General features: G+C 60.7%; 3 protein-coding genes across 3 annotated transcripts; 2 read left to right on the top strand and 1 right to left on the bottom strand.

Annotated features, from left to right (window-relative positions):
• The first annotated feature begins 412 nt into the window (after positions 1-412).
• Positions 413-5,178, top strand: PIP4P1 (phosphatidylinositol-4,5-bisphosphate 4-phosphatase 1). The gene is given in 8 exon segments (XM_038126632.1): positions 413-473; positions 625-812; positions 1,786-1,892; positions 3,097-3,202; positions 3,848-3,900; positions 3,994-4,084; positions 4,940-5,011; positions 5,013-5,178. Coding segments are annotated over 8 exon segments (750 nt in total). The 3' UTR covers positions 5,085-5,178.
• Positions 5,179-7,272: 2,094 nt separating this feature from the next.
• Positions 7,273-10,916, bottom strand: APEX1 (apurinic/apyrimidinic endodeoxyribonuclease 1). The gene is made up of 5 exons (XM_038126643.1): positions 10,724-10,916; positions 10,112-10,201; positions 9,856-10,013; positions 9,082-9,274; positions 7,273-7,803 (listed from the first exon to the last, which is right to left on the bottom strand). The coding sequence occupies exons 2-5, from the start codon at positions 10,161-10,163 to the stop codon at positions 7,289-7,291; spliced, it is 918 nt and encodes a 305-aa protein (XP_037982571.1). The 5' UTR covers positions 10,164-10,201; positions 10,724-10,916; the 3' UTR covers positions 7,273-7,288.
• Positions 10,917-10,951: 35 nt separating this feature from the next.
• LOC119696795 (O-sialoglycoprotein endopeptidase) lies at positions 10,952-18,149 on the top strand. The gene is made up of 11 exons (XM_038126642.1): positions 10,952-11,188; positions 11,271-11,390; positions 12,316-12,491; positions 12,780-12,875; positions 12,981-13,030; positions 13,553-13,631; positions 15,018-15,083; positions 16,529-16,619; positions 16,811-16,886; positions 16,959-17,057; positions 17,137-18,149. The coding sequence occupies exons 1-11, from the start codon at positions 11,074-11,076 to the stop codon at positions 17,174-17,176; spliced, it is 1,008 nt and encodes a 335-aa protein (XP_037982570.1). The 5' UTR covers positions 10,952-11,073; the 3' UTR covers positions 17,177-18,149.
• The last annotated feature ends 502 nt before the right edge of the window (positions 18,150-18,651 follow it).

The following is an 18,651-nucleotide window of genomic DNA, read 5'->3' as shown; positions in this document are numbered from 1 at the left end:
ATCCGCGTCGCCATGGCGACGGCGGCGGGAGGGGCGGGGGGGCGCCGGCCAATGGGAGCGCGGCGCGCCGGGCGCTCGGCCAATGGGAGCGCGGCGTGGGCGGGGCGTTGCCGGGAAAGGGGAATGGGGAAGTTGTGTGAGGGGGAAGTCACGTGGGGGGCAGCGCGGGCCAATGGGAGCGCGGGGAGGGGCGACCCGGAAGAGCGGCGCGGGCGTTGCCATGGAGACGGCGGGCGGGAACGGAGGGGGGGCGACCACGTGACGGGGGGAAGCCAATGGCGGCGCGCGGCGCGGAGAGGGCGGGCATCACGTGAGCCCGGCCAGCCAATGGGGAGGCGCGGCGGGCGGGGCGGCGCCCACGTGAGCGCGGCGGGCCAATGGGGCGCGGGGGGGCGTGGCGGGCGGCGCTGTCATGGCGGACGGGGAGCGATCGCCGCTGCTGCCGCCCGAGGCGGGGCCGGGCCCGGGCGGGGGCCGCGGCCGCCGGTAAAAAGGGGCGGGGCCTCTCCGGATGGGCGGGGTTTAACCGCGGGGGGGCGTGGTGTTAAGGCGAGGGGCGTGGCTCAGCGCGCGGAGGTGTGGGCGTGGCTCAAAGGGGGCGTGGCCTGGCTGATCCCGCCGTTCCCTCACCGGCAGGCGCGGCGGGGGCGGGGCAGGGCGAGGCCCCGCCCCCTTACTCGCCATTGGGCAGCCCCGAGGCGGCGGGGGCGGGGCCTCCGGCGGTCACGTGCCGCGTGTGCCAGCGGCCAATCAGCGTCGAGGGGAAGACGCACCAGCACGTGGTCAAGTGCGGGGGGTGTGGCGAGGCCACGGTGAGGGGGCGTGGCCTCTCCCGGGGGGGCGTGGCTTCAAAGGGGAGGGGCTCGGCTTGCGTGGGGGTGGGCGGGGCTGGTTTTGGGTTGGGTGGGGCGGGGTTGGAGGTGGTGGGCGGGGTTTGATGTGTGTGGGGAGGGGTTTGTGTGGGTGGGGCGGGGTTTGATGTGTGTGGGCGGGGTTTGAGGTGGGTGGGCGGGGTTGGAGGCGTATGGGCGGGGTTTGGGGCGGCTGGGCGGGGTTGGAGGCGTGTGGGGCGGGGTTTGGGTTGGGTGGGCGGGGTTGGAGGCAGATGGGTGGGGTTTGGGGCGGCTGGGCGGGGTTTTAGGTGGGTGGGCGGGGTTTGGGTTGGGTGGGGCGGTGTATAAGGTGTGTGGGCGGGGTTTGAGGTGTGTGGGCAGGGTTTGAGACATATGGGCGGAGTTTGAAGTGTGTGGGCGGGGCTTGAAGTGTGTGGGCGGGGTTTGAGGCAGGTGGGGTGGGGTTTGAGGTGTGTGGGCAGGGCTTGAAGTGTGTGGGCGGGGTTTGAGGTGGCTGGGCGGGGTTGGAGGTGTATGGGCGGGGTTTGGGGCAGCTGGGCGGGGTTTGAGGCGGGGGGTGGGGTCAGAGGTTTGTGGGTGGGGTTTGCGGTGGGAGTGGTGGGGTTTGAGGTGGGTGGGCGGGGTTTGAGACTTGTGGGTGTGGTTTGAGGTGGGTGGACGGGGTCAAAGGTTTGTAGGCGGGGCCTGAGGTTTATGGGCGGGGTTTGAGGTGGATGGGCGGGGCTTGAAGTCTGTGGGCAGGCTATGAGGCGTGTGGGCGGGGTCAGAGGTTGGTGGGCGTGGTGTGAGGTGTGTGGGCGGGGTTTGAGGTGGTTGGGCGGGGTTTGCCTCGTGTGGGCGGGGTCAGAGGTTGGTGGGCGGGGTTTTGCGATGGGTGGGCGGGCTCGGCGGGCGTGTCCCCGATGAGGCCCCGCCCCCCGCGGCCCGGCAGCCAATCAGGACGGCGCCCGGCGGGAAGAAGTACGTGCGGTGCCCGTGCAACTGCCTGCTGGTGTGCCGCGCGTCGGCGCAGCGCATCGCCTGCCCCCGGCCGTACTGGTGAGACTGGGAGGCACTGGGAGGGGGTTTGGGGGGGACTGGTGAGACTGGGAGGCACTGGGAGGGGGTTTGGGGGGGACTGGTGAGACTGGGAGGCACTGGGAGGGGCTGGGGAGGGATCGGGGGGCACTGGGAGGGGGTTTAGGGGTTACTGGTTTATACTGGGAGCACTGGGAGAGACTGGGAGGGGGTTTGGGGGTTACTGGTTTGTACTGGTTTGTACTGGGAGGCACTGGGGGGGATTGGGGGGCACTGGGAGGGGGTTTGGGGGTTACTGGTTTATACTGGGAGGCACTGGGAGGGGCTGGGGGGATTGAGGGGGACTGGGAAGGGGTTTAGTGGTTACTGGTTTGTACTGGGAGGGACTGGGAGGCACTGGGAGGGTCCCTGGTCCATACTGGGAGCACTGGGGGGGTCACTGGTCCATACTGGGAGCACCGGGAGGGTCACTGGTCCATACTGGGAGCACCGGGAGGGTCACTGGTCCATACTGGTCCATACTGGGAGGGTCACTGGTCCATACTGGTCCATACTGGGAGCACTGGGAGGTCACTGGTCCATACTGGGAGGGTCACTGGTCCATACTGGTCCATGCTGGGAGCACTGGGGGGTCACTGGTCCATACTGGGAGCACTGGGAGGGTCACTGGTCCATACTGGGAGCACTGGGAGGTCACTGGTCCATACTGGGAGGGTCGCTGGTCCATACTGGGAGGTCACTGGTCCATACTGGGAGGGTCGCTGGTCCATACTGGGAGGTCACTGGTCCATACTGGGAGGGTCGCTGGTCCATACTGGGAGGTCACTGGTCCATACTGGGAGGGTCGCTGGTCCATACTGGGAGGTCACTGGTCCATACTGGGAGGGTCGCTGGTCCATACTGGGAGGTCACTGGTCCATACTGGGAGGGTCGCTGGTCCATACTGGGAGGTCACTGGTCCATACTGGGAGGTCACTGGTCCATACTGGGAGCACTGGGAGGTCACTGGTCCATACTGGGAGGGTCACTGGTCCATACTGGTCCATACTGGGAGGGTCCCTGGTCCATACTGGTCCATACTGGGAGCACCGGGAGGGTCACTGGTCCATACTGGGAGCACTGGGAGGGTCATTGGTCCATACTGGTCCATACTGGTCCATACTGGGAGGCCCCCCGGCAGCCCCGCCCCCTCCCAGTGCGTCCCAGTCTAACCCAGTTCTCCCAGTAAGCGCGTCATCAACCTGGGCCCGGTGCAGACGGGCGCGCCCAGCCCCGACCCCGCCCCCGGGGGCGTGCGCGTGGCCTGCGCCCACTGCGGGGGGCCCTTCCTGGTGAGCCACGCCCCCTCGGCCACGCCCACCTCGTTACGCATGCAAAACCACGCCCCCTTCATGACCAAACACGTTTTAACCCTTTGTGGCCACGCCCCCTTCGCTCGGTGCCCCCACCCACTGTGGGCGGTCCTTCCTGTGGAGCCACGCCCCCTGCGGCCCCGCCCACCTCATTATGCATAAGTAACAACACCCTCTTTGTGGCCACGCCCCTTTCCTAATTGACCCCGCCCTTTCCTGGTCAGCCACGCCCCTCCCCTTTCAAGCCCCACCCACTTAAGCCCCACCCACATGAGCGTTACCCTTTCAAGCCCCGCCCCTCAAAGCCACTCCCTCTTGAGCCACACCCTTTAAAGGCCACGCCCACCTCATTATGCAAGCACAACCGCACCCTCATTTTGGCCACGCCCCTTTCCCCCTTATTGACCACGCCCCTCACCTTTCAATCCCCTCCCCCTCGAAGCCCCACCCACACGAGCGTTACCCTTTCAAGCCCCGCCCCTCAAAGCCACGCCCCCTTCAGTCCTCACCCGTCAAAGCCCCTCCCACCCATTTAAACCCAGCCCGTTTAGCCCCGCCTCCTGAACACCCAAGCCCCTCCCCCTCAAGCCCCGCCCCCGGCTGACCACGCCCCTTTCCCCGCAGTGGGCGGAGCTCCCCGAGCGCTCGCTGGCGCGCTGCCCGCACTGCCGCAAGGTGTAAGTCAGGCCCCGCCCCCTTCGGCCCCGCCCACGCGGGGAGGGCGTGGCCGCGCTTCCCGAAGCTGACCACGCCCCTCTGGCCCCGCCCAGGTCCGCGATTGGCCGGCGGTTCCCGCGGCGACGCTGCCTCTGCTGCCTATTGGCCGCGCTGCTGATGGGCGGGGCCGCGGCCGGGCTGGCGGTGAGGGGCGGGGCTAAAAGGGGGCGGGGCTAAAAGGGGGCGGGGTCTGCTGGGGCGAGTGCTGGGGCGGGGTTTAAAGGGTGAAATGGGTGGGGCTTGAGGGGGAGTGGCCTTAAGGGGCGGGGCTTAGGTGGGTGGTGTTTAGAGGGGTGTGGTTCTGAAGGGGTGGGGCTTTAATGGGTGGGGCTGTAGTGGGCGGGGCTTTGAATGGTGGAGCTTGAAGGGGAGGGGCTTTAGAGGGTGGGGTTTGAGTGGGCGGGGCTTGAAGGGGAGGGGCTTTAAAGGGTGGGGTTTGAATGGGTGGGGCTTGAAGGGGAGGGGCTTTGAGGGGTGGAGCTTGTGGGGGTGGGGCTTGAAGGGGTGGGGCTTAAGAGGGAGTGGCTTTAAAGGGTGGGGCTTAAGTAGGTGGGGCTTTAAGGGGCGGGGTTTGAAAGGGTGGGGCTTAACGGGTGGAGTTTGGGTGGGGCTGGAAAGGGGAGGGGCTTTGAGGGGTGGAGCTTGTGGGGGTGGAGCTTGAAGGGGTGGGGTTTGAAGGGGAGGGGCTTTAAAGGGTGGGGCTTAAGTGGGTGGGGCTTTAAAGGGTGGGGCCTGAAAGGGGCGGGGCTTTGAAAGGGCAGCGCTTGGGTGGGGCTTTAAAGGGTGGGGCTGTGGTGGGCGGGGCTTTGAAGGGTGGAGCTTATGGGGGTGCGGCCTGAAGGGGGAGTGGCTTTAAGGGGTGGAGCTTGTGGGGGCGGGTCTCGAAGGGGCGTGGCATCAGGGGGTGTGGCCTAAACCCACACAGATCAGTCAGGGCCTAACGGGGCGTGGCCAGGGGGGCGTGTCCGGTCGGTGACCACGCCCCCCGGCCCCGCCCAGGCCGGCACGTGGTGGCTGTGGCGCCGGGCGCGCTGGGTGCCGGCGGCGTGGGCGGTGCTGGGGGCGGGCGCGGGGGGCGTGTCTGCTGCGGGCGGCCTATTGGGGCTGCGTGCGCGTCAGCCAGCCCCTCCCCCCGCGCGCCTGACCACGCCCACCCGCACCGACACGCCCCCGAGACTCCCCACGCCCTGCGGGACACGCCCCTCTCATCGCGGGACACGCCCCCCTCATCGCGGGACACGCCCATGGGCGTGGCTTCCGCCGGGATGACGTCACGGCGCCACGCCCCACTCCCCATTGGACAATCCATCCCGGCCCCGCCCCCTTTTCCCCTCCCAGCATGGCCCCGCCCCCTCCCTTGCATGCCTCAAGCCACGCCCACTTGTACATAAGCCCCGCCCCCCCCCCTCTGACGTGTACAGCGCTATTTATTGGCCGGCCTCGGCCACGCCCCCTGCGGGGCTGTAAATAAACCCGAAATCGGCGTTTTTCACCCCAAAATTCAAGTTTATTAAAATGAGGGGGGAGGGGGCTAAAGGGAGGGGTCTAAAGGGGGCGGGGCCTAAAGGGGGGGGCGGGGCAAGTTTTTGGGGACGTTTCGGGGGATTTTGTGTCCGAGCAGCGGCGGCAGCACCTGAGAGCCCCAAATTGGGGCAGATTCCGGGGATTTCGGGTAAAAACGGGGGGGGGGGGATGATGACGTCATCAGGCCCCAAATTGGGGCAGATTCGGGGGATTTTGGGTAAAAAGGAGGGCGGGGCGTGACCCGAGGGGATGATGACGTCATCGGAACCCTGTTTTGGGGCCATTTGGGGAGATTTTGGGTCATTCTGGGACATTTCGGGTTAATTTGGGTCAATTTTGGGTCAGTTTGGGTCAATTTTGGGACATTTTGGGTCAATTTAGGTCAATTTTGGGTCAGTTTGGGGAGATTTTGGGACATTCTGGGACATTTCGGGTGAATTTTGGGACATTTCGGGTCGATTTTGGGACATTTTGGGTGGATTTTGGGACATTTTGGGTCAATTTTGGGGCATTTTGGGTCAGCACCTGATTAAAAGCATCCGACGCCGTCTCGGCCTCGATGACGTCATCAGCAGCCAACTCTGAGCCGTTTTGGGCCGAATTCAGCCGATTTTGGGCCAAATTGAGCCGATTTTGACCCAATCCAACCCAATTTTTCCTGGACTCGTTCCAAAGAGATTTTGGGTCAAATTCAGCCGATTTTGGGCCAAAACACATCCAGTTAAAAGGGGACAACACTGCTCAAACTTTGAGCGATTCTGAGCCAATTTTAGCCAATTTTGGGCCAATTTCTGCCAATTTTGGGCCAAATTGAGCCGATTTTGGGCCAAATTGAGCCAATTTCGACCCAATCCAACCCCATTTTTCCTGGACTTGTTCCAAACCGATTCTGGGTCAAATTCAGCCAATTTTGCGCCTAAACACGTCCAATCAAAGGCGTCAAACCCCAATTTTGAGCCATTTTAAGCAAATTTCAGCCGATTTTGGGCCAATTTTGGGCCAAATTTGAGCCAATTTTGACCCAAATCCAACCGAATTTTCCTTGGACTCATTCCAAACCGATTCTGGGTCAAATTCAGCCAATTTTTGACCAAAACACATCCAATCAAAGCCGTCAAACCCCAATTTTGATCCATTTTGAGCCAATTTTGGGCCAAGTTGAGCTGATTTTGGGCCAAAACACACCCAATGAAAGCGGGAAACTTCATCAAACTTTTGAGTGATTTTGGGCCAATTTCAGGCCAATTTCTGCCAATTTTGGGCTGATTTCAGCCAATTTTGACCGAATTTTTCCTGGACTTGTTCCAAACCGATTCTGGGTCAAATTCAGCCAATTTTGCGCCTAAACACGTCCAATCAAAGGTGTGTTTAACCCCAATTTTGAGGCATTTTGAGCCAATTTTGGGCCAAGTTGAGCCGATTTTGGGCCAATTTCTGCCAATTTTGGGCCAATTTGAGCCAATTTTGACTGAATTTTTCCTGGACTTGTTCCAAACCGATTCTGGGTCAAATTCAGCCAATTTTTGACCAAAACACGTCCAATCAAAGCCGTCAAACCCCAATTTTGAGCCATTTTGGGTCAAATTTCAGCCAATTTTGGGCCAAATTGAGCCAATTTTGACCCAACCCAACCCAATTTTTCCTGGACTCGTTCCAAACCAATTCTGGGTCAAATTGAGCTGATTTTGGAGCAATTTTGATCCATTTTGAGCCATTTTGAGCCAATTTCGGGCCGAAAAAAAAAACCCCCGACAAAACCCGACAGCTCTCCAGAACCCCGTTTTTTGCCCGTTTTTGCCCGGTTCCGGCCCAGATCCGCCCCGCCTAGACGGCCAGCAGCGCCGTGACGGGGCAGTGGTCGCTGCCGGGCGCGGCGCTGCGGATCTTGCAGTCGCAGAGCGCGCCCAGCAGCCGCCGCGACAGCACGGCGTAGTCCAGCCGCCAGCCCACGTTGCGCGCCCGCGCGCCGCCCAGGTAGGTCCAGAAGGTGAAGGCGCCGCGCGCCTCCGGGTACAGGTGCCGGAAGGAATCCACGAAGCCGGCCTCCAGGAGCCGCGTGAAGCCCTGGCGCTCCTGCGGCGTGAAGCCCGGGCTGGCGCGGTTGGCGCGCGGGTGGCACAGGTCGATCTCGGCGTGCGCAACGTTGAGGTCGCCGGCCAGCAGCACCGGCTTGCGGGCGTCCAGGCGCCGCAGGAAGGACAGGAAGGCGGCGTCGAAGCGCTGCCGCGGCTCCAGACGCACCAGGCCCCGCCCGGCGTTCGGCACGTAGGCCGACACCACGAAGAGCTGCGGGAACTCGGCCGTCACCACCCGGCCGTCGGCGTCGTGCTCGGGGTCGCCTGGGATGGGACACGGGGGGGGGGAAAGGGGGTGAGCGGGTCGGGAGGAAGGGGTTTGGGGCGGTTTGGGGTGGTTTTGGGGCGGTTTGGGGCAGTTCAGGGCGGTTTTGGGGTGGTTTGAGGTGGGTTGGGGCAGTTTGGGGTGGTTTTGGGGTGGTTTGGATTGGATTGGGGTGGTTTTGGGTTGGTTTTGGGGCAGTTCAGGGAGGTTTTGGGGTGATTTGGGGTCATTTTGGGGCGGTTCAGGGCGGTTTTGGGGCAATTCAGGGTGGTTTTGGGGTGGTTTTGCGGTGGTTTGGGGTGGTTTTGGGGCGTTTGGGGTGGTTTTGGGGGGGTTCAGGGTGATTTTGGGGCAGTTTGGGGTGGTTTGCAATGGTTTGGGGTGGTTTTGGGGCAGTTCAGGGCGGTTTTGGGGCAGATTGAGGTCGTTTCGGGGCGGTTCAGGGCGGTTTTGGGGTGGTTTGGGGTGTTTTTGGGGCAGTTCAGGGTGGTTTTCGGGTGGTTTGTGTTGGATTGGGGCGGTTGGGGGTGGTTTTGGGGCGGTTTGGAGTCATTTTGGGGCGGTTCAGGGCGGTTTTGGGGTGTTTTGGGGTGGTTTTGGGGTAGTTCAGGGTGATTTTGGGGCAGTTTGGGGTGGTTCGGGGGTGGTTTTGGGGCAGTTCAGAGTAGTTTTGAATTGGTTTGGGGTGGGTTTGGGTGGTTTTGGGGGGGTTCAGAGTTCACTTTTGGGGTGGTTTTGGGGTGGTTTTGGGGCAGTTTGGGGCAGTTCAGGGTGGTTTTGGGGTGGTTTTGGGGTGCTTTGGGGCGGTTTGGGTTGGATTGGGGCGGTTTGGGGTGGTTTTGGGGTGGGTTGGGGCGGTTTGGGGTGGTTCAGGGTGGTTCAGGGTGGTTTGGGGTGGTTTGGAGTGATTTTGAGGCAATTCAGAACAGTTTTGGGATGTTGAGGGTAATTTAGGGTCAGTTTGGGTTTGTTTGGGGCAATTTTGGGGCACTTTTGGGGTCACACTTGGGGCAGTTTTGGGGCACATTCCCTGACAGATTTGGGTGCACTCCAGGCAGATTTTTGGGGCGATTTCAGGCACTTTTGGGGTCACACTTGGGACGATTTTTGGTCACATTCCCTGACAGATTTTGGTGCACTCCAGGCAGATTTTTGGGGCAATTTCGGGGCAGTTTTGGGGTCACAGTTTGGGCGATTTTGGGGCACATTCCCGTGTGTATTCGGGTTCGTTACGGACACATTTTCGGGGCGGTTTGGGGCCGTTTTGGGGCTCTCACCGATGCCGTAGGTGACGTCCAGCGGCTCGCTCTTGGCCAGCAGCCCCACGCCGCTGTAGCCCGGCCGGTCCTTGGCGCTGCACCAGAACTGGTGCGGCAGCCCCGGCAGCGCCCGCACCTCGGGCGGCACGGCCGACGCCGCGCACTTGGTCTCCTGCAGGCACAGCACGTCCGGGGCCTCCTCCTCCACCCACTGGGAGAGCACGAAAACGGCCGAAAACGGCGAAAAAACGAGCCAAAAGGTGAAAAAACGGCGAAAAAACGAGCCAAAAGGAGAAAAAACGGCGAAAACGGGGGAAAAAACGGTGAGAAAACAGCCAAAGTTCACCCAAAAATGGGGAAAAAACCCAACGAAACCACCCCAAAATGACCCCAAAACCCCTCCTGAACCCACTGGGGAGGCAAACCCACCCAAAAATGGTAAAAAACGCCCCCAAAATTGGCCAAAAATGGTAAAAAACCCCTTTAGAACCTGGGGTTGGCCCCGCCCAGCAGCACAAGCCCCGCCCCTATGCCCACAAGCCCCTCCCACTCCTCCAAGCCGTTCCCAAATCCCCACAGGCCCCGCCCCTGTCCCCATAAACCCCTCCCTTTCCTCACAAGCCCCGCCCTGTCCCAATAAACCCCGCCCCATACACACAAGCCCCGCCCCTACACCCACAAGCCCCTCCCCATCCTCACAAGCCCCGCCCCGCCCCACTGGCCCCCGCCCTTGCGCAGCCACGCCCCCAGCAGGCCCCTCCCCTGTCCCCCACAAGCCCCGCCCCCGCTCACCTTGGCCCCGCCCTTGCGCAGCCACGCCCTCAGCCCGTCCACGTTCCATGACGTCACCTTGAGCGTCCAGCGCCGCCCGTCGGGCGTGGTCTCGCGGGTGGGCGGGTCCTCGTAGGGCGGGGCCGGCGACGCCTTCGGGGCCTTGGCGGGGGCGGGGCCTGCGGGGGAGGGGCCGCGGGTTAAAGCGGTTCATACCGGTCTAAAGCGGTCTAAACCGGTTCAAACTGGTTTAAACTGGTTTATACTGGGCACTCACCGGCCTCATCCCCGCTCCCGTTCTCCTCCTTCTTCTTCCCGCGCTTCGGCATGGCGCTGGCCCCGCCCCTTTCGCCTGCAAGCCCCGCCCCTACGCCGGTGAGGGAAAATGACATCGTCAGCGCGATCCAATCAGGGCCCGCCAAAGCTTTAGGCCACGCCTCCCCACCACAATTCGGCAAATCAGAGCGCGCCGGTGTTTTAAGCCCTCCCACCTTCCCTCACAGCCCAGCCAATCAGAGCGCGCCGGGGTTTAAGGCCCTCCCACCTTCCCCTCATAGCCCAGCCAATCAGAGCGCGCCGTGGCATTAACACCCGCCTCCCCTTACAGCCCGACCAATCAGAGCGCGCATCCCCCTCACGCTGCGCCAGCCAATCAGAGCCCGCCGCCGCCACGTGCGGCCTTGGGGGCCGAACCGGGCCCGAACCGGGGCCGGGACCGGGAGCGATCGGCTCCGAACCGGGCCCGAACCGCGGCCAACCCGCACCCTCCGCTCCCCGCCATTTGCTGTCAATCATCTCCGTCTGTAACCAATCAGCGCCCGCCGCTCTCCCGGTTAAACCCGCCTCCTCCCCTCCGCGGTGCCTCTCCGCCAATCAGCGCGCTCCGTACCTCAGAACACGGGACCAATCAGCGCGCGCCGTGCCTCAGCGCGCGGGACCAATCAGAGCGCGCCGTGCCTCAGCCCGCGGGACCAATCAGAGCGCTCCGTACCTCAGCCCGCGGGGCCAATCAGCGGCGGCGGCAGCGGCGCGAGCGGCTCCGCGCGCGCGGGGAGCGTGAGGGGGGTTGGCCGGTCGGCTGAGGGGGGGCGTGGCCGGAACCGGAAACGCTTTGTGCGCGGACGGTCGGAGAAAAAGGCGGGAAGCGGAAGTGACGTAGCGGAGCGGCGGGAGAAGCGGCGTGAGGCGGCGGCGGCGGCGTGAGGTGAAGCACCGGGAGGGGAGCCCCGGCGTGCCGCCATGCCGACCGTGCTGGGCCTGGAGGGCTCCGCCAACAAGGTGGGCGCCGGCGTGGTGCGCGACGGCGCCGTCCTCAGCAACCGCCGCGCCACCTACGTCACGCCGCCGGGACACGGTGACGTCACTTCCCCCTCCCCCCCCCCCCGTTCCCCGGTGCCGTTCCCGGTGCTAACCCCCCCCCCCCCCCCCCCCCGCAGGGTTCGCCCCCGGGCCCACCGGGCGGCACCACCGCGCCGTGCTGCTCGGGCTGGTGCGGGCCGCGCTGCGCGACGCCGGGCTGCGGCCCCGCGACATCGACGGCGTGGCCTTCACCAAGGGTACGGCACCGGGAACGGCACCGGGACCGGGCCGGGACCCCGCAGAGCCCGTAGAGATCACACACAGCCCCCTCAGATCTGAGTTTTGGGGATCCCAGGGGGTTTTTGGGGCTCCCGTGGGGTTTTTGGGGGGTTTTGGGGTTTCCAGGGTTTTTTGGGGGCATTCTGAGGGGGATTTGGGGTTCCCAGTGGGGTTTTCGGGGTGTCCCGAGGGGTTTTGGGGGGGTTTGAGGTTCCCAGGGGTTTTTTGGGGGATTCTGAGGGAGTTTTGGGGTTTCTGGGGGGATTCTGAGGAGGATTTGGGGTTCCCAGGGGGTGTTTTGGGGCGTCCCAAGAGGTTTTGGGGTTCCCAGGGGTTTTTTTGGGGTGTCCCGAGGGGTTTTGGGGGGGGGTTGGGGTTCCCATGGGGTTTGTGGGGTGTCCTGAAGGGATTTGGGGGGAATTCTGAGGGGTTTGGGGGCTTTCTGTGGCATTTTTGGGGTTCCCACGGGGTTTTTGGGGTGTCCCGGGTGGTTTTGGGGGGATTTGGGGGGGTTTGGGGGGCTCTGGACGCTCCCATTCTCCCCCGGGGGGATTTGGAGCATCCCATTCATCCCAGGGGGGTTTGGACCATCCCATTCAACCCCGTGGGGAGATTGGACCATCCCATTCATCCCCGGGGGTGGTTTGGGCCATCCCATTCACCTCCGGGGGGGGGGTTTGGACCATCCCATTCACCTCCGGGGGGGTTTGGACCATCCCATTCATCCCTGGGGGTGGTTTGGACCATCCCATTCACCTCTGGGAGGGGGATTGGACCATCCCATTCAACCCGGGGGGGGGTTTGGACGCTCCCATACACCCCGGGGGGGTTCGGGGTGTTTTTTGGGGTTCCCCGGACGCTCCCACTGACCGGGACGGGGGGTTTTTTTCTCGACACCGGCAGGCCCGGGCATGGGCTCCCCCCTGGCGGTGGTGGCGGCCGTGGCGCGGACGCTGTCGCAGCTGTGGGGGCGCCCCCTGCTGGCCGTGAACCACTGCGTGGGGCACATCGAGATGGGGCGCGCGCTCGGCCCCGCCCCCGACCCGCTCGTGCTCTACGTCAGCGGCGGCAACACCCAGGTGCCGCCATAGGGGGCGATAGTGGGCGATAGGCTGCGATAGGGGGCGATAGAGCCGCGATAGGGGGCGGGGGCAGGGCGGGAATGGCCGCGATCGCGGGATATCGCGATGGGGGGGCGGGGAAACCGCCGATATCGCGACGGGAGGGGGCGGGAATGCCCGATATCGCGACGGGAGGGGGCGGGAATGGCCGATATCGCGATGGGAGGGGGAGGATATGCCCGATATCGCGATATCGGAGGCGGGAACAGCCCCTATCGCGATAGCCACGCCCCCGTGTCCCCGCAGGTGATCGCCTACGCGCGGCGCCGGTACCGGATCCTGGGAGAGACCCTGGACGTGGCCGTGGGCAACTGCATCGACCGATTGGCCCGGCTGCTGCAGGTGGGACACGCCCCCCTCCCAGCGGGACACGCCCCCCATCCAGCGGGACACGCCCCCTCCCGGGCTGACCACGCCCCTCGAGTGACCACGCCCCTTTTCACGCAGATCCCCAACGCGCCCAGCCCCGGGTACAACGTGGAGCAGCTGGCCAAGAGGTGACCCCAAAATCCCCTGGAATGACCCCAAAACTGATCCCCTAAAGTGACCCCAAAATCCCCTGAAATTATCCCAAAACTGAGCCCCTAAAGTGACCCCAAAATCCCCTGAAATTATCCCAAAACTGAGCCCCTAAAGTGGCCCCAAAATTCCCTGAAATGACCCCAAAACTGAGCCTGAAACTGACCCCAAATGTGGCTCCAAAACTGATCCCAAAATCCCCTGGAATGACCCCAGAGTGACCCCAAAATTCTCTGAATTGACCCCAAAACTGAGCCCGAAATGGACCCCAAAATCCCCTAAGTGACCCAAATCCCCCGGAATTAACCCCAAACCCCAAAGTGACCCAAAATCCCAGGAACTGACCCCTAAGTGACCCCAAACCCCAAAATGGCCCAAAATCCCCCGGAATGAACCCCAAACTGACCCCAAACCCCAAAGTGACCCCAAATCCCTGGAATGAGCCCCAAAGTGACCCAAAATCCCTGGAACTGACCCCAAATCCCCGTGGTGTCCCGCAGGGGCCGGCGCCTGCTGCCGCTGCCCTACGTGGTGAAGGGCCTGGACGTTTCCTTCTCGGGGCTTCTCTCGCACCTGCAGGTACCGGGCACCCCAAAACCACCCCAAAAACCACCCCAAAATCTACCCAAAACAGACACCAAAAATCCACCCCAAAACCACCCCAAAAAACCCCAAAAAACCCAAAAACCACCCCAAAAGTGACCCCAAACCCACCCCAAAACCCACCCCAAACAGACACCAAAAACCGACCCCAAAAACTACCCCAAAAGTGAGCCCAAAACCCACCCCAAAACCCCCAAAATCTACCACAAACCCACCCCAAAACCGACCCCAAAGGTGAGCCCAAAACCCACCCCAAAACCCACCCCAAAAACCCCCAAAAACCAACCCAAACCGACCCCAAAACCGACCCCAGAAGTGACCCCAAAACCGACCCCAAAAACCACCCCAAATGTGACCCCAAAACAGACACCAAACCCCACCCCAAAACCACCCCAAAAGCACGCCGAAACCCACCCCAAAAGTAACCCCAAACCCCACCCTAAAACTGACCCAAAACTGACCCAAAACCACACCAAAAGCCACCCCAAAAACCCCAAAAGCGACCCCAAAAGTGAGCCCAAAACCCACCCCAAAAACCCCAAAAAACCACCTCAAAACCACCCCAAAACCGACCCCAAAACCCCCAAAATCTACCCCAAAACCCACCCAAAAACTGACCCAAAAACCACCCCAGAAGTGAGCCCAAAACCAACCTAAAAACCGACCCCAAAACCGACCCCAAAAACCCCGAAAGTGAGCCCAAAACCCACCCAAAACTGACCCCAAAAACCACCCCAAAATCTACCCAAAACTGACCCCAAACTAACCCCAAACTGACCCCAAAACCGACCCCAAAACCCACCCAAAAACCCCAAACCCACCCGAAAACCGACCCAAAAACCCCAAAACCCACCCCAAAAGTGACCCCTAAACCTGAAACCTGACCCCAAAAATGACCCAAAATCCCCCAAACTGACCCGAAATCCCCAAATCTGAGCCCAAATCTGACCCAAAATCCCCAAACTGACCCGAAATCCCCAAAGTAACCCAAAATCCCCCAAAGTGACCCGAAATCCCCCAATCTGACCCCAAAACGACCCGAAATCCCCAAAGTGACCCAAAATCCCCCAATCTGAGCCCAAAACTGACCCGAAATCCCCAAACTGACCCGAAATCCCCAAAGTAACCCAAAATCCCCCAAACTGACCCGAAATCCCCAAATCTGAGCCCAAATCTGACCCAAAATCCCCAAATCTGACCCGAAATCCCCCAATCTGACCCCAAAACGACCCGAAATCCCCAAAGTGACCCGAAACCCCCCAATCTGAGCCCAAACTGACCCAAAATCCCCCAATCTGAGCCCAAACTGACCCGAAATGACCCGAAATCCCCCAATCTGAGCCCAAACCTCGTCCCCCCCAGGCCGTGACCCCGAAGCTTTTGGGGTCGGGGGAGGCGACGCCCGAGGATCTCTGCTTCTCCCTGCAGGTGGGGGAATTAATTAATTAATGGGCGATTAATGGGGCTGGGGGTGATTAACGGGGTAATTAATTAATTGATTGGGTGATTAATGGGGCTGGGGTGATTAACAGGGTAATTAATTAGTTAATTAATGGGTGATTAATGGGGCTGGGGGGTGATTAATGGGGTAATTAATGGGGGTTTGGGGGTGATTAATGGGGCTGGGGGTAATTAATGGGTTTGGGAGGTTAATTGGGGTTTGGGTCGTTTTTGGGTGGTTTTGGGGACATTTTTGGGATGTTTTTGGGCCGTTTCTGGGTTGGTTTTTGGGCTGGTTTTGGGCCGTTTTTGGGGATATTTTTGGGTGGTTTTGGGGATATTTTTGGGGATATTTTTGTGTCAATTTTGGGTGGTTTTGGGGATATTTTTGGGCTGTTTTTGGGTGGTTGTGGGGATATTTTTGGGCCATTTCTGGGTCAATTTTGGGTGGTTTTGGGGCTGGTTTTGGGTTGTTTTGGGGATATTTTTGGGTGATTTTGGGGATATTTTTGGGTGGTTTTGGGGATATTTTTGGGTCAATTTTGGGTTGTTTTGGGGATGTTTTTGGGTGGTTTTGGGGCTGGTTTTGGGTTGTTTTGGGGATGTTTTTGGGTGGTTTTGGGGATATTATTGGGTGGTTTTGGGGATATTTTCGGGATATTTTTGGGCCGTTTCTGGGGCAGTTTTTGGGTGGTTTTGGGGATGTTTTTTGGTCGATTTCGGGCCATTTTTGGGCTATTTTTGGGGCCGTTTTTGGGTGGTTTTGGGGATATCTTTGGGGATATTTTTGGGGCTGGTTTTTGGGTGGTTTTTGGGCCGTTTCTGGGGCAGTTTTTGGGTAGTTTTGGGGATATTTTTGGGTGGTTTTTGGGTGGTTTTGGGGATATTTTCGGGATATTTTTGGGGATATTTTTGGGTTAATTTTGGGTGGTTTTGGGGATATTTTTGGGCTATTTTTGGGTGGTTTTGGGGATATTTTCGGGATATTTTTGGGATAGTTTTGGGTGGTTTTCTGGGCAGTTTTTGGTTGGTTTTGGGGATATTTTTGGGTGGTTTTGGGGATATTTTCGGGCCGTTTCTGGGGATATTTTTAGGCTGTTTTTGGGCTGGTTTTGGGCCGTTTCTGGGTGGTTTTTGGGGTGGTTTTGGGGTGGTTTTTGGGTCAATTTTGGGTGGTTTTGGGTCAATTTTGGGTGGTTTTGGAGATATTTTTGGGTGGTTTTTTGGGCTGTTTTGGGTGATTTTGGGGCTGTTTTTTGGCCGTTTTTGGGGATATTTTTGGGTCAATTTTGGGTGGTTTTTGGGCCATTTCTGGATCAATTTTGGGTGGTTTTGGGGATATTTTTGGGGCTATTTTTGGGTCAGTTTTGGGTGGTTTTGGGGCTGGTTTTGGGCCGTTTTCGGGTCACCCCGCGCCGCCCCTGTCCCCCCAGGAGACGGCGTTCGCCATGCTGGCCGAGGTCACCGAGCGCGCGCTGGCGCTGACCCGCGCCCGCCACCTGCTGCTCGTGGGGGGCGTGGCCTGTGAGTGGGCGTGGCCTGTGAGTGGGCGTGGCCGCACCTGACAATGGGCGCGGCCGCACCTGTGGGGGGGGTGTGGCCATCCAGGGCCGAACGGGCGGGGCCTAGCTGCGCATAACGAGGGGTGTGGCTCCATTTGCATGCGGGGGCGGAGCCAAGGACCCCGCCCACGGCCACGCCCACCTGCGCCGCAGGTAACCACCGGCTGCAGGAGATGCTGCGGAGCATGTGCAGGGCCCGGGGGGCGGAGCTCTGCCCCATTGACGACAGGTGAGGGCGGGGCCTGCCTCGGGGGGGTGTGGCCCGCCTCCGGGGACACACCTGTGACCTTTGACCCCGCAGGTACTGCATCGACAACGGCGCCATGATCGCGCAGGCCGGCTGCGAGATGCTGAGGGTGGGGCAGGTGACGGAGCTCAGCCAATCAGGGATCACGCAGAGGTTCGGGGGGGCGTGGCCGGGCGGGCGGGGCCGGGCGGGGATTGGCCGGGCTCTGACCTTTGACCTCTGGCGGCCGCAGGTACCGGACGGACGAGGTGGAGGTGACCTGGCGGGATTGAGGTGGCCACGCCCACATCGGCCACGCCCTTTTAATAAAGTACCCCGCCCCCATTTTTTGGCCACGCCTCTTTTTATTGTGGGTGATGTCATTCAGTTGGTGGCTCCGCCCATCTAGAGAGGGCCAATCAGCTTCTGATACTCCTTGTCAATCAACAGCTGCGAGCCACGCCCCTTGCATTGGGTTACATTAATGCCTTACCTGTCAATCAACAGCTGTGAGCCACGCCCCCTGCATTGGGTTACATTAATACATTACCTGTCAATCAATAGCTGTGAGCCACGCCCCCTGCATTGGGTTACATTAATGCATTACATGTCAATCAACAGCTACAGGCCACGCCCCTTGCATTGGGTTACATTAATGCATTACCTGTCAATCAACACCTGCAAGCCACGCCCCTTCCATTGGGTTCCAATACCTTTTCTGTCAATCATCTGCAAGTCACGCCCCTCTATCAATCATGCCTCATTTACATAACCACACGCCTCTCTTGCCCAGCGGCCAATAGGAATGCGGGGGGCGTGGCCTTGCTGAGGGGGGCTGGCTGCGGAAGGCGGGAGCCGCTCAGTCTGTGAGGGGCCGGCGCGGCGATCGCTTGGGTGAGGAGATGGCGGGTGTGCGTCATGAGGCTCTGTTTGTCTGTCTTTCTCTGTGTGTTTCTGTCGCGACACGGCGGCCGATCGCGATCCCGACCCGCGTTCCCCCCGTCGCCGCCAGCCGCGGGCGCTCGGGGTTTTAGCGGCGTCGCAGAGCAGCGGCCGCGGCTCCTTCTTCACCCGGCGGGGCCGGGGACGGTTCCCTCGGGGCTCCGCCGGAATTTGGGGGGCCGCACAAACGCTCCGGGGGGGCTCCTCGGCATTGATTAATCGGGCAGGGATTAATTGGGGAGGGATTAATTAATAAGGGAGGCATTAATTTGCCTCCCCCGGTTTCGGTTCCGTCCCGCTCTGACTCCGCTTCTCTCCCCTCAGGCGGAGCCGCCGGCGGGAAACGCCTCCTGGAGGATCGCCGCTGTATAAATTCCCTTTTTTGGGGGGTTTTTCTGGGTTTTTCTCCATTTGTTTGATTTTTTAAAGAGTCTTTACGTCTTTATTTTCCTTTACCTGCGGATTTTAATTTCATTTTCCCTCACGATTTGCCCCCGCCGCCACGTGTCGCCCCTATCCCGCCCAGCAGATCAAATTTAATGTACTTTAATTCCTATTTTAAGGCAAATTTAGCGATTTCTCATTGATTTGTAGATTTGGGTGGAATTTTTAAGCGCTTTTACCCTCGCTGGGATAATTTTTCCCCTCAGGAATGAGAGGAATCCGCGCCCCGAAGATCTCGGCGCTATAAAAGCACACTTTTAAACCTTTAATTGACATTTTTTAATGAGGTTTCCCCTTCAAAGAGCTCTTTTCGCGATTTTCATCAGCAGTTCGGGTTTTTTAAAGGAGTTTGCGGAGGTTTTTTTTGCCCGATTTGAGGCGG

The sequence above is a fragment of the Motacilla alba genome, unplaced genomic scaffold (genome assembly GCF_015832195.1).
Source record: "Motacilla alba alba isolate MOTALB_02 unplaced genomic scaffold, Motacilla_alba_V1.0_pri HiC_scaffold_35, whole genome shotgun sequence".
In the NCBI taxonomy this organism is placed as follows: Eukaryota; Metazoa; Chordata; class Aves; order Passeriformes; family Motacillidae; genus Motacilla; species Motacilla alba.
The sequence above is the reverse complement of the archived record's forward strand: the minus strand, read 5'-3'. Positions and strand labels throughout refer to the sequence as shown.

What these genes read in the sequence shown, in the direction of transcription:
- APEX1 (XM_038126643.1), bottom strand. Translation starts at nt 10,163, where the DNA reads ATGCCGAAGCGCGGGAAGAAGAAGGAGGAGAACGGGAGCGGGGATGAG. An exon ending in TGCGCAAGGGCGGGGCCAAG is followed by an intron (nt 9,275 to 9,855) that starts GTGAGCGGGGGC and finishes GTGCTCTCCCAG; the next exon opens with TGGGTGGAGGAGGAGGCCCC. An exon ending in GGACGTCACCTACGGCATCG is followed by an intron (nt 7,804 to 9,081) that starts GTGAGAGCCCCA and finishes GTCCCATCCCAG; the next exon opens with GCGACCCCGAGCACGACGCC.
- LOC119696795 (XM_038126642.1), top strand. Translation starts at nt 11,074, where the DNA reads ATGCCGACCGTGCTGGGCCTGGAGGGCTCCGCCAACAAGGTGGGCGCC. An exon ending in GATTGGCCCGGCTGCTGCAG is followed by an intron (nt 12,876 to 12,980) that starts GTGGGACACGCC and finishes CTTTTCACGCAG; the next exon opens with ATCCCCAACGCGCCCAGCCC. An exon ending in GTGGAGCAGCTGGCCAAGAG is followed by an intron (nt 13,031 to 13,552) that starts GTGACCCCAAAA and finishes GGTGTCCCGCAG; the next exon opens with GGGCCGGCGCCTGCTGCCGC.